The sequence below is a fragment of the Sparus aurata genome, chromosome 14, assembly GCF_900880675.1.
Source record: "Sparus aurata chromosome 14, fSpaAur1.1, whole genome shotgun sequence".
NCBI lineage: Eukaryota > Metazoa > Chordata > Actinopteri > Spariformes > Sparidae > Sparus > Sparus aurata.
The window spans coordinates 223967-236723 of record NC_044200.1 but is presented as its reverse complement, the minus strand read 5'-3'; the positions used below and the strand labels follow the sequence as shown (position 1 = coordinate 236723).

At 39.5% G+C, this 12757-nt stretch overlaps 1 protein-coding gene across 5 annotated transcripts in view; it reads right to left on the bottom strand.

The window, feature by feature from the left end:
- The window catches only part of ipo8 (importin 8), a 53038-nt gene that overhangs the window by 25203 nt on the left and 15078 nt on the right, over positions 1–12757 (bottom strand). For all 5 annotated transcript variants that reach the window (XM_030440020.1, XM_030440016.1, XM_030440017.1 and 2 more), the window contains exons 10-13: positions 12605–12704; positions 11167–11243; positions 2918–3034; positions 2662–2751 (exon numbers count right to left, since the gene is read on the bottom strand). In XM_030440020.1, the coding sequence (XP_030295880.1) occupies positions 2662–2751; positions 2918–3034; positions 11167–11243; positions 12605–12704 (384 nt within the window). The remainder of the gene's footprint in view (positions 1–2661; positions 2752–2917; positions 3035–11166; positions 11244–12604; positions 12705–12757) is intronic.

Here is a 12757-nt window from a genome sequence, read left to right as displayed (position 1 = left end):
TTGATGAACTTAGTAGTGTTTTAAATCAGGAACTTCAAGCAGTGGTGACATGGATAACCAACAATAAGTTAGTTCTTAACATTGCTAAAACAAATAGCATTGTATTTGGGACAAAAATTATGTTAACGAACGAGCCGAAACTGAGGCTATATGTAAATGATGTTACTGTAGAATAAGTGCAAGAAACCAAACTTCTAGGAATAATATTTGACAATAACTTAACATGGTCTAAACGCATTGAGAAAGTAATAAATAAAATGGGCAAGAGCCTTTCAACCATAAGGAGACGCTGGGATTTTCTACCTTTAAACGTAAGGGAAGTGTCATCAAAAGCCTTGTGTTATCACACCTAGATTATTGCTCAGAGGTTTGGTCGTGCGCTGCCACATCATCTTTTAAAAAACTGCAAACAGCTCAGAATAAGGCAGCACGATGTTTACTTTGTTGTCCATATCGAACTAATGTTAGCAAAATGCATAATTGTCTTGCTTGGTTGAATGTAAAGAACAGATTTATTGTTTCATTACTTACTTTTATTAGAAAAATATCTACATCTAAACTGCCAAGGGTTCTATACAAATGTCTGTCTTTCAGTTTGGATAAACATGGTTATAATACGAGGCATGCTACAGAAGGTAGATTTACTCTACCTAAAATGAAAACAAACAAAATGAAAAGTACGGTAATGTACAGAGCCATGGTTTTATGGAATGCTCTGCCAGGACATATTATTCAAGAGAACAACAAATACAGATTTAAAGAACTATTGAAAGAGCATTTGTTACCCAAACAGCTCTCGGTGTCTGTTGATGTTTAGTGGAGGCTAATTGGTACAATCAATTTGTAATTTATTTTTATTTTATTTTATTTATTATTGTTATTGTTGTTATTGTGTTATTATTGTTATTATTACCATCTTTTTTTGTGTGTGTGAGTATGTTTGTTTGTGTGGTGTAATGTGTTCTCTGTGTTTGTGCACTGCAGTGAAAAGATTATGGTGTTGGGTATGGACTCCAGGAAGAATAGCAATGGCTTTGCCAAAGCTAATGGAGATCCAAATAAAAGATAAAAGATAAATAAGGCTTTGCACCAAAGGCTCATGTTGGCACCCTTACTTTAACAGAATTAAGCCACACTCGTGAAGGTGGACATTAAGACCATATGTGACAGTGACAGCTATATAGTCATTTCTTCAGCAGCAACATAGCGCCATCTGCTGAAAAAACTGTACTATTTCAAGTCACAAGTGAAGTCTACCTGTATATGGAAAGCACCTGGCTAAGCATCAAAACTCTCTTCTCAAGTGCTTTCTGTTCCCAATTTATCATACATTACATTACATTAGTATGTCTAATTTTATTATGGTCAACCTTTAATACCTTGTTAATACCTGTAAACATCTCCATTCTCAAACACGATTTCAGGAAAGTTCAATCAAATCCCTCAGAACAACATGATACTAAGTAACAGTAACTATTTTCTTAAGCTAATTTAAGTGTGCTCATGTGCTTGTTGTATTGTATATGGCATTAACCGCAGGACATGGGGCTTTTGTTGCCTATCGCACCCCTCTCTCTCCACACGTTACCTGTCTTTATTTACACAGAAAAGTCAAAGTGAAAGCAGAATGCTTTTAAGGGAGCTGAAAGCAGTAGTAGTGTCACTTGAAAAGACGGCCCTGAACGGATATGAAGCGTTGATGTTGAGTTGTCAGTTGTAGTTATGAGCAGCTGCAATTTGCAAAGCAGATGATGAAATGATAGTTCTCCCCCAAATCAATACTACATATTTTTCCTCTTACCTGTAGTGATCCATCTCTATTGTTTTGCTGCGAGTTCCTGAGATTTGTAAATATCGGCATTAGTGATGTCTGCCTTCTTTCAAATATAATGGAACTACATGGCACTCGACTTGTGGTGCTCCAAGTGCATTCCAAACTAGTACAACTACAAGTAGAAATTAGATAAAAAGGATGTATTACTGATTTCAGGGTGAAGTGCTCTCAACTTATTGTCCGTCATGCTCATGTCTCTCTCTCTCTCGCGGCCCCGCAGATAGCCCCCATGGAAGATTTTCCACTCGAGCAGTCTCAGGACGAGACCCTCCATCATGCCTTTAACCAAGTGATGAAAATTGATGGTTGCCAGGTCCACCCTGACACAGCACTCACTCACCAATATTTTGATGTCATTAGGGACAGATTATACAGAGCGAGTTGTGAAGCTCGGACAGAAGAAGAACTCACACAGTTGTTGGTGCTGAAAAGCCGTCAGGAAAGAATTTTCCAGACAGCTCACCACAACCCCATGGCGGGCCACCTAGGTTATGATGAATCACTGAACTGGATCATGGCCCGGTTTTACTGGCCGGACATTTGGGCGGACGTCACAGCGACGGCTGTTCTTTTTGTGTTTCTTTTTGTCTTTATGTTTAGCCCGTTTTCTGTCCGGAGCTGAGTAAACGACCAATTCACTAATTAACGCCGACTCTCTTTCTTCTTCGCCCCCATCCTGTGAGTGGTGGGGCTCACAGCAGTATACACACTTTATGGGTCCATAGGCTTTTCCAAATCACTGATGTGTCTGTGTGACATAGTATCAAAGTGAACAAAGACAACAAATAGTTTAGCCCAGTGAAGGAGGGGCGGAAAGGTTCTCTCACCCTGGCTCGCAAGTAACCCATAGGGGAGTTGAGCAGAGGGAAGACGTAATTTTGCAGCATTAGCTCCATCTGCTCTCTGTACATCCGTTTCTGTAGGATGAGCGACACACACACACACACACACACACACACACACACAGACAGCGATAATTATAATACATGAGGGGCAGTAAGAGGATGAAATATTAAATTGACTTTAAAGGCTCCATTGTTCTACAGGATATGCATATACAGAGGTGTATGTGAATGTATGTACCTTCAGCAGGAGCTCAGACAAAGCTCCAATGCAGTGCAGGGCCCCGTCCTTCCTACGGGGGTCAGCAGAGGGGTCCATCAGTATCTGGTGACAGAATTCCATCATCTGAGGAAGAACCTGCCAAAGGGGATAGTACAAAAGTTACATTTTTGAGGCTGCATTACAAAATCTCCACCAGAACATTTCATAAATGCTAGGAATGGGTGGCAAATCAAATATCACCAAACTTTAGACCAAATACCTCAACTTGTATTGCAACTGTACTGTAGGGATGTGTACTGATGTTTTGACAAAATAAGACGGTGAGTTTTCTGAACAATAATCATCCATAACAACTTACTCTCCACCAAGAAGGAAACAACCGATGTGCACTGGCGCAACCCCTAAAGGAGTGCATTCCAGAGGGTGGGACTAGCCACACTGAAGGCTCTGTCACCCATGGTGCAAAGTCTGGAGTGAGGAACTGAAAGAAGATGGGCACTGGAGGCACGGGGTCAGTGAGTTAGGGACCAGGAATGAAAGAGACTGGATAGGTAGTAAGGTGCCAACCCATTTAAAAGACTCAAAGACAAGAGAGAAAAGTTTAAACATTCTATGAAATTGAACTGAAAGTCAGTGCAGTAGTTGAAGGGTTGGTGTGATGTGCTCCCAAGACTGTGTGTGACAGAAGAGTCTTGCAGCCCAACTGGAGTCTTTTTAATCCCTGAGTTGTTAGACAAAAAAAAAATCAATATGCCAAAAATATGCCACCTATCAATTCATTTATAAATCAATAATCATTTACATTAGGAGTGCCTCTGTGCAGTGCAACGTGAGTCAACCTGCTTCGTTGCCTAGTAACGATGCGAGTACCGCTGCTGAGAGCGCGGGCATATATTCTGGGATGTTTAAGGTTTGTTAGCTAACCAACTATGGCGCCGCCGAGGAAAAAATAAATATCGCGGGTGACAGACAACTTAATATAAAGAAATTCTTCTGCCAGACTCCGGAGCCAAGGAAAATAGATGAAGGGAGAGTAACAGAGGCAACTCCAGAAAAAATGACAGGTGCAGGTGAGACGGAAGAAAGGGGGGCAGATTGCAGTGGAGAGGGGGGCTGCTCGAGGACTGTTACTGCCCCTGACACCGGTCCGACTGCCGACCCCTGTCCGGCGGGTGACCGCGGGCCTGGCCCGACTGGTAACGTTGACCCAGCAAAAAAAATACAGCTAAACACAGAACATCTGGCTGGGATCCCGAATGGCTTAATAACTATAACTACAGTCCTTGGTTGTACCACACTCCCCATGGTGAGTTTACAATTTGTTGTTTAGCTTATATTTTTGTTCTGATTAAGGAGCTTCTCTCTCTCTTTTTTTTTTTTTTTTTGGTAAGCAATAATTATGAAAATAACACAGACAATAGGCTAGTTTTCCCAGGCATTGTCAAAAGTATGTAACTCTGTTATAATACAATGAATAAAAAACGTATGTGTTTGTTAAAAAAAATATTTATAACTGATAGAATCTCAATTATGTGTAGGGATGTTTTGTCGCTAATGCCGTCAGCATAAGCAGCCCGTTAAAAGAGGACCATCCCAGAGGGTTTTCATTGAGATCCCTTCTGCAATGTACAGAAAAGATGTGCTTGATGCTCATGGGTTCAGACCACCACGCTGCAGCCTTTCAGGCCCATGCAACTTTGATTAAAGGTTAGATTAAGCCTAATGATTTCATTTAAGTGATATTATTCAGCAATATAGGCCTACAATGATTTTTAACGTAAATGTTTGTTATTGCTGTATTTTGCGTCTCGTCTGTTTAGGGTTTTTTCGGTGGGTACCACCGGGCCTGAAAAAAATTCTAGGGGAAACACTGTATGTCAATATCCAAATCAGTGCTGATTGTAAATGCAGTTTATTGAGGCAATAAAATCCCCAGTGTGTCTTGTCTCGACAAAGAAATTTGTGTTATTCAAGTTTTCTTGCTTACAGAGCCTGCCTACATGTATCAGGATTAGAACATATTTGATTTTAGTCTAGTCCTGCAGGTAGAATATTCCTAGACTGTTTATCTATCCACCTGAAAAATGTGAGTCCAATATTTACTCTTTTTTTAGCTCTGTTTGAATCTCCACCATTTACTGACAAAAATATCTGTGTCATCAGCTGCCAAATGCCCCAAGAGGTTCACCAGCTAGTCGTTTTGTTTTACTTTGTCAACTTTGCCTCCTCGGTAGGAGATGCATGCTACTGATGGACAAAGGTTGTTTGCAGGTGGAAAAAATCTAAACAATGAGCTTAAAGAGGTTTGATAATTCTGCAGGTTCATTGCATCCATCACTACATCCATTGTTTGCATAAAAATATTAAAAAGTGCAGCTTTTATCAAAGTAACCCCAAAACAGCGTAATTCTGTAAAACTAGTGAACACGGTTAAAAATATGGAGAGAGGGGTTTCCACCAGAAGTAGGACAACAATGAACATGAGAGAAATTATTCCCGAAATGAGTCAAGACAGCCGAAGCGGCTCTCCAGACCCGTAACGTTACGCACATGGCAACGATGGACCTGAAGCCTGCTTGCAAAGTATCTTAAATGAACTTCGGGAGTTTCGAAGAGACAGCAGGGAGCAACTCTCGGACATTAAACACGAACTGAAGAGAGCTAATGAAAGATTGGACGAGGCCGAGGGGAGAATTGATAAAACGGAGAACGTACTTCAAGCAGCATAAACGCTAATAAACCAGCTAATGCAGCGGCAAGCTAACCTTGAAACTAAGCTGGTAGACCAGGAGGGCCGTGCGTGGAGGGACAATTTAAGGATCTATGGAATACCTGAAGGTAACGAAGGCAGCGACATGATTGGCTTCGTAGACAAACTGATGAAAAATGCACTCGACCTTCCTGCTGACAGAGATCTCGGAATTGACCGAGCTCACCGCGCCCTGTCACAGAGTCACAATGACCCACAAGCAAAGCCCCGGTCCATTATAGTCAAGTTTGGAAGCTACCGCACAAAAGAAGAGATTCTCCGGAGTGCATGGCAGAAAAAACAGATCTTCTACAATGACACTGGCTTCTATGTGGACCACGACTTTCCCGAGGTGTTAAAGAAATGCAGCGAATACACCAAAGCCAAAAAAGTGCTGAGAGAAAAACGAATCAAGTTTCAGACACCGTATCCTGCAAGGATGCGTGTCTTCTACGAGGACGGCACTCGGGTATTCCAGGATGCTTCAGAGGCAACGAGGGACATGGCTGAACGAGGGTTTCCAGTTAAGGTGGTGAAGTCCTCCGCCGCTCCGGACCGGGAGACGCGGCTCCTCTCTACCTGGCAGGTGGCGAGGAGGCGGCTGGATGGGGGCGCAGATCAGGTGCCCGGCGCGGCAGGAGGCTATGCGAAATCTAAGAAAGGCCCTCGTTCTCAATATAAAGAAAAACTTCAGGAATTCAAAAGGTAGTCGCCCAGGGCAGAAGACTGAGAGCTCAGAACTGTTAAAGACTAAAGCAGATAAGTGTTGCTTGGTTTGAATCATAATCCTGCTATTCATCCAAAAGACTGTCAGCTCGTCTTACATATTGGTATGTTTCATTCCTACTCTATATCTTCTTCATAGTTAAAGAGATTGGGGCTCACTAATTAGCGAGTCACCTATGGTTAATTTTGTTTGGATTTTTGTTTGGACACTGGCTAACATTCGGCCACACTTGAGGGCCCCGCCACTGACCCGATGTGGGACACTCCCTTATGGGAGCTTTGACTTTGCAAAGCCCCGCAAGGCTCCTTTGAATCGAGCCTCTTCATTGAAGCTCTGTTAAATGTTGTTCTCTGTTTGATGTTGTTTTATTATTGTTCTCTGGGAGAGCGATCATCACTGTGCCGTCTTTATGTTACTGGGCATGCTGGGAGAGACTTTGTTTTGGAAAATTTCACAAGACTATGAACAACCAAGTCCTTAAGGTTATCTTTTATAACGTAAAGGGGATTCTAAACCCGACAAAGAGAAGCAAAATTATATCCAAAATGAAAAAGGAAAATGCTCAAATTGTACTTTTGTAAGAGACACACCTCACCCCATCAGAGCATGAGAAATTAAAAAGAATGGGATTCTCAAGGGTATATTATGCATTTTATAAATCAGGTCGACGGAGAGGCGTAGCAATCTTAATCTCGCAGAAAATACTATTCGAACACATTTCAGAGATAAAAGACAAGGAAGGGAGATATATAATAGTTTCTGCAAAAATTAATAATGTTACCACAACAATCTGTAATATTTATGCCCCCCCTGGAAGCGACTTTTCATTTTATAGAAAGATGTTTGATTTAATGATAGAGGCTACAGGAACTGTGATATGTGGTGGAGATTGGAACATTTGCCTCAACCCACAACTTGACTCATCCAAAACTTCAACCAATACATCATTACATAAGAGAATTAATCTCTTAATGACAGAATTGGATATAATAGATCTCTGGAGAGACTTTCATCCGTCAGACCATGACTATACTTTTTACTCACCTCCTCATAACGCATATTCAAGAATAGATTATTTTTTTGTTTTTAAGAGAGACCGTCATAGAATGTATAGCTGTGATGTTGGTAATATCGATTTATCAGATCATGCCCCTATCTCCTGTACTGTTCATATTGACAATTATCCAGGAAGAACACAGTGGAGACTAAACACAAGTATCCTGAATAATTCACAGTTCAAAACTCTAATGAGAAATGAAATAAAAATGTGTCTAAAGGACAATGATACCAGAGAGGTAGACTCAGCTATAGTATGGGACACCCTAAAAGCAGTAATCAGAGGGAAAATTATATCTTTTTGTGCCTATGAAAAGAAAAGAAAACAAACAAGACTTAAAGACCTCAACAAAGAATTGAAGGATCTCGAGGCACAACACAAAAGAGAACAAAAAACAACCATAATGACGAAAATAAAGAAAATCAGAAATGAACTGAATATATTATACTCTCAGGAAATTGAGAAAAAAATGGTGTTTACAAAGCAAAAATACTATGAGTCGAGTTCAAAATCAACTAAGCTTTTGGCGAGAAAACTTAAAAAACAACAAGCTGATAACACTATATATAAAATGACGGATCCGGATTCTAAAACGATAAAACATAAACAAGAAGAAATACAAAATTTTTTTAGAAGTTATTACAAATATCTATATACACAGCCACAACTAGAGGACAAACAACAGATTGCTAAATTTTTGAGCTCCCTTAAGTTACCTGGATTGCCAGAGGCACAAAATCAAATACTAACAGCCGCAATTACTAAGCAGTGCCATCACCAGACTTAAAGCCAATAAGTCACCAGGCCCGAAAGGCCTGCCCTCAGAGTGGTATAGGGCTTTCCGGACAGAATTAATACCTAGTCTTCTCCGAGCTTGCAATACAACTTTATCAGACGCAAAAATGCCTCCTTCTTGGAATGATGCGGTAATTTCGGTTATTCACAAAGAAGGAAAAGATAAACTAGAATGCGGATCGTACAGACCTATTTCGGTGTTAAATGTAGATTATAAATTATACACAGCCATCCTTGCCAAAAGACTAGAAAACATTTTACCACAGCTTATACACAATGATCAGACTGGATTCATCTCACAAAGACAAATCCATTATAATATTAGACGGTCTCTGCACATACTTAACCATATTCAACAAAACAAGCTAGAAGCTGTCCTCGTGAGTTTAGACGCCAAGAAGGCTTTCGACTCTGTGAGCTGGCTTTTCCTATATGAAGACCTTGAAAGATTTGGCTTTCATGAAAACTTCACCAAAGCCATCCGCACCCTATACTGTAAACCAACAGCTCAAGTTAAAATAAATGGACACCTTTCAGACAGAATCACCTTAGAGCAGGGAACTAGACAAGGATGCCCACTTTCACCATCACTATTTGCACTATACATAGAGCCTCTGGCACAGTACGTAAGACAAACAGAAAGCGTCAAAGGAATCTGCATTAATGAGGAAGACCACAAGGTGGCGCTATATGCTGATGATAGTTTGGTTTATTTAAATAACCCTTCTGAATCCTTTTCTAACCTTATGAAGCTTCTTGACACATTTGGTAGATATGCAGGGTATAAATTAAATATACAAAAAACACAAATCATGTCATTTAATTACACACCTTCAAAACACCTTAGGGAAAAATTTAAATTAAAGTGGGATCAAAAGTTATTGAAATATCTGGGGATAAACCTACCAAAAATCATCACAACACTGGCTGAGATAAATTATAACCCTCTACTAACAAAAATCAAGGATGACGTACATAGATGGAACTCTGTTTCCTTTCTTGGCCTCAGTCAGAGAATTGATTGCGTCAAAATGAACATACTTCCACAATATCTTTTTCTGTTCCAAGCTCTTCCTGTAGAAGTTCCCTCAAAACATTTTTCTGAATTGAATAAAATAATCTCTAGATTCATTTGGCAGGGAAAAAAACCAAGGATTAAATGCAAAACCTTACAACTCCCAAGAGAGGAAGGCGGAATGGCTCTACCCAATCTAAAAGCGTATTATTTTGCAGCCCAAATTAAACCATTAGTCAACATTTGTATCCCAACATACCAGGCTAGATGGAAGGACATTGAACTTTCCATTTTGAATGACCCTCCAATTTATGCGGTACTACTACACAAAAACCTGGCGGGACTCATACATGATGTAAAGAACCCACTTCTGAAAGCCCAACTAAAAATCTGGAACACAATTAGGGAAGAGTATAAACCAGATGATAAACTACAAATCATTCAATGGTGTGCTTACGATCCTACGTTCAAGCCAAACAAAATGGACCATAGATTTAAATCCTGGATTGCAAGAGGAATAACAACGTTTTACTCCTTAACAGAAAAAGAACAGTTCAAAGACTTTGAATACCTGAGGGGAAAGTATCACCTTGAAAAAAATGATTTATAATTTTATTCATAATATTAAGAATAAAACAGACATTAATGACCCAATTTTGAAAATATTTACCAATGCCTACAAAAACAAGTGTGAGAAGGGCGTTATCTCTAAACTTTACAAAGGCCTAATGGAAAAGAAATCCAACACTACAGACTACGTTAAAGAAAAATGGGAGAGGGAGGGTAACTTGTCAATCTCATGTGTAAGTTGGCTTGATATGTGCAGACTCCAGTGGAAATGTACTAATTCTAACACCTGGCGTGAATTCGGATGGAAATGTCTTATTCGCTTTTTCATATCACCAAGGCAGAAGTCACATTTTTCTGGAGGGAATTCTGAGTGTTGGAGGCGGTTTGGTTTTCAAGATGCCAATCATTGGCATATATTTTGGGATTGTGCAGTGATAAAACCCTTTTGGGTGGAGTTTCACAAAGCACTCAAAAACATACTTAACACTGACCGACCTTGGAATTTACCGTATTATTCCTAGAAAAATGCTGACCTTCTGACAAGGTCTGCCGATAAATATATGTATGGTATCTTGATTTCAGCCTGCAAAAAAGCTATAACCAGGCGCTGGTTACTTCATGAACCACCCACAATACAGGAATGGACTGACATAGTGAACAGCATCTATGTCATGGAAAGGATCACTTTCTCCCTTCGCCTTCAGAAAGAACTGTTCACTCAATTTTGGACTAAATGGATTAAATATATAAGACCTTTACAGCCAGATTTCGTGGAGATATGAAAAACCTTGCTCGGCTGCTTGTTTTTAGCAAAATGTACTTGTTTTAACCTCTCAGAAAGCTCCCCTGCCTACCCTTTTATCTATTTATCTCTATTCACTCATGCCTTTTATCTTTTCTTATCTATTTATTTTATTTACTTCATTTATTTACTTATTCATTTATTTGTGTTGGTTTTTTTTTTTCTTTTTTCTTTTTTTATGCACAGCCTTCCTCTCCCAACTTGTAAATAGTTTTATATATAGAAAATATGTGGACTGAAGAAGAGTTTAAAATGGCTTTGTATACATATCTGACCTTGTATATGAACTGCTGCTCCATTAAAAATTTAATTAAAAAAAAAAAGAAAAAAAGTGCAGCTTGAAATAAAATATAGAGGAATGTGAATTAAATGTAAAGAACTGAAGGGGAAAAAAAAGCTTAATTCTTTGCTGTGCTTTGTAAGTCAAATGTTAAAGCTACCATTAACCAAAAAGTATAACATATAACGTTCTTAGCCTCTTAAACGCAACCTGCTGTTATTGAGTTAATATTCTCAGTTCCTCTGGGCCTGTGCTAAAATGCTCCTCTTCACCTCTTTCCTCTTGCGGGCAGCTTTACACAGGAGGCTCTGGGCAGCAGTGGCTGGTAGGGCATGGTCATCATACAGGTCTGCAACAGGAGCAAACACACACTGACTCACACAAAGGATGGGATCAAACAACACATTGTAAAACATGAGGGGCTTCGTACTTCCACCAGTAAATATCATGGTAGTGACCCAGCTAGAAGGTCACGACTGCATAATAATAGCCTTCTCACTTTCTGTGAGCTCGTATATAACACAAACTGCTACCAACTTATATATACATATATTTACGTAAACATATGTACACATACTGTATATACGTATATATGTATATAGAGTATATACAAACCCCAATTCCAATGAAGTTGGGACTTGTGTAAAATGTAAATAAAACCAGAATTCAATGATTTGCAAATCCTTTTCAACTTATATTCAGTTAAAGATATTTAATGTACAAACTGATAAACTTTATTGTTTTTCTTTGCAAATATTCACTCATTTTGAATTTGATGCCTGCAACATTTTCTGAAAAAACCTGGGACATTGGCAACAAAAGACTGGGAAAGTTGAAGAATGCTAAAAAAAAAAAAATACCTGTTTGGAACACGCTCAGTCGTTCACAAGCAAATATGGGGCAAGGTTCACCACTTTGTGAACAACTGCGTGAGCAAATTGTCTTACAGTATTTTATCATCTACAGTCCATCAAAAGATTCAGAGAATCTGGAGAAGTCTCAGACGGCAATGAATTAAAAACCAACATCATTCCCACATACCATCACATACTTGCACATCTGTGAAGGCACCATAAATACTGAAAGGTACATACAGGTTATGGAGCAACATATGCTGCCATCCAAGCAACGTCTTTTTCACGGACGTCCCTGCTTATTTAAGCAAGACAATGCCAAGCCACATTCTGCATGTGTTACAACAGCATGGCTTCGTAGTAAAAACTGTGGGTACTAGACTGGCCTGCCTGCAGTCCAGACCTGTCTTCCATTGAAAATGTGTGGCGCATCATGAAGCGCAAAATACGACAGCAGAGGCCCCGGACTGTTGAGCAACTGAAGTCGTATATCAAGCAAGAATGGTAAAGAATTCCATCTTAGTGTCCTCAGTTCCCAAACACTGAGTGTTGTTAAAAAGAAAGGTGATGTAACACAGTGGTAAACATGCCCCTGTCCCAGCTTTTTTGGAACATGTTGCAGGCATCACATTTAAAAAGAGTGAATATTTGCAAAAAAAGAATAAAGTTTATCAGTTTGACCATTAAATATCTTGTCTTTGTGGTGTGTTTTGGATTTGCAAATCATTGTATTCTGTTTTGATATATGTTTTACACGATGTCCCAACTTCATTGAAAAGGTTAACCCTTTTAACACAATGACATGCTAAAGAGATTTCTAAGGATAAAATTCACACTGGGCTGTTCGAGTACTTACTGAACTTCATGCGGATGTACTCATACGGGTCTTCCTGCCAGAGCTTCTCATCCTCATCTTTGTAACACATGAGAGGGAAGATGACGTCCTGGCATATGGCCTGTAAGAGATGAAGACTGAAAGCTAGCAATCATGGATCTAATTTGAAAACAA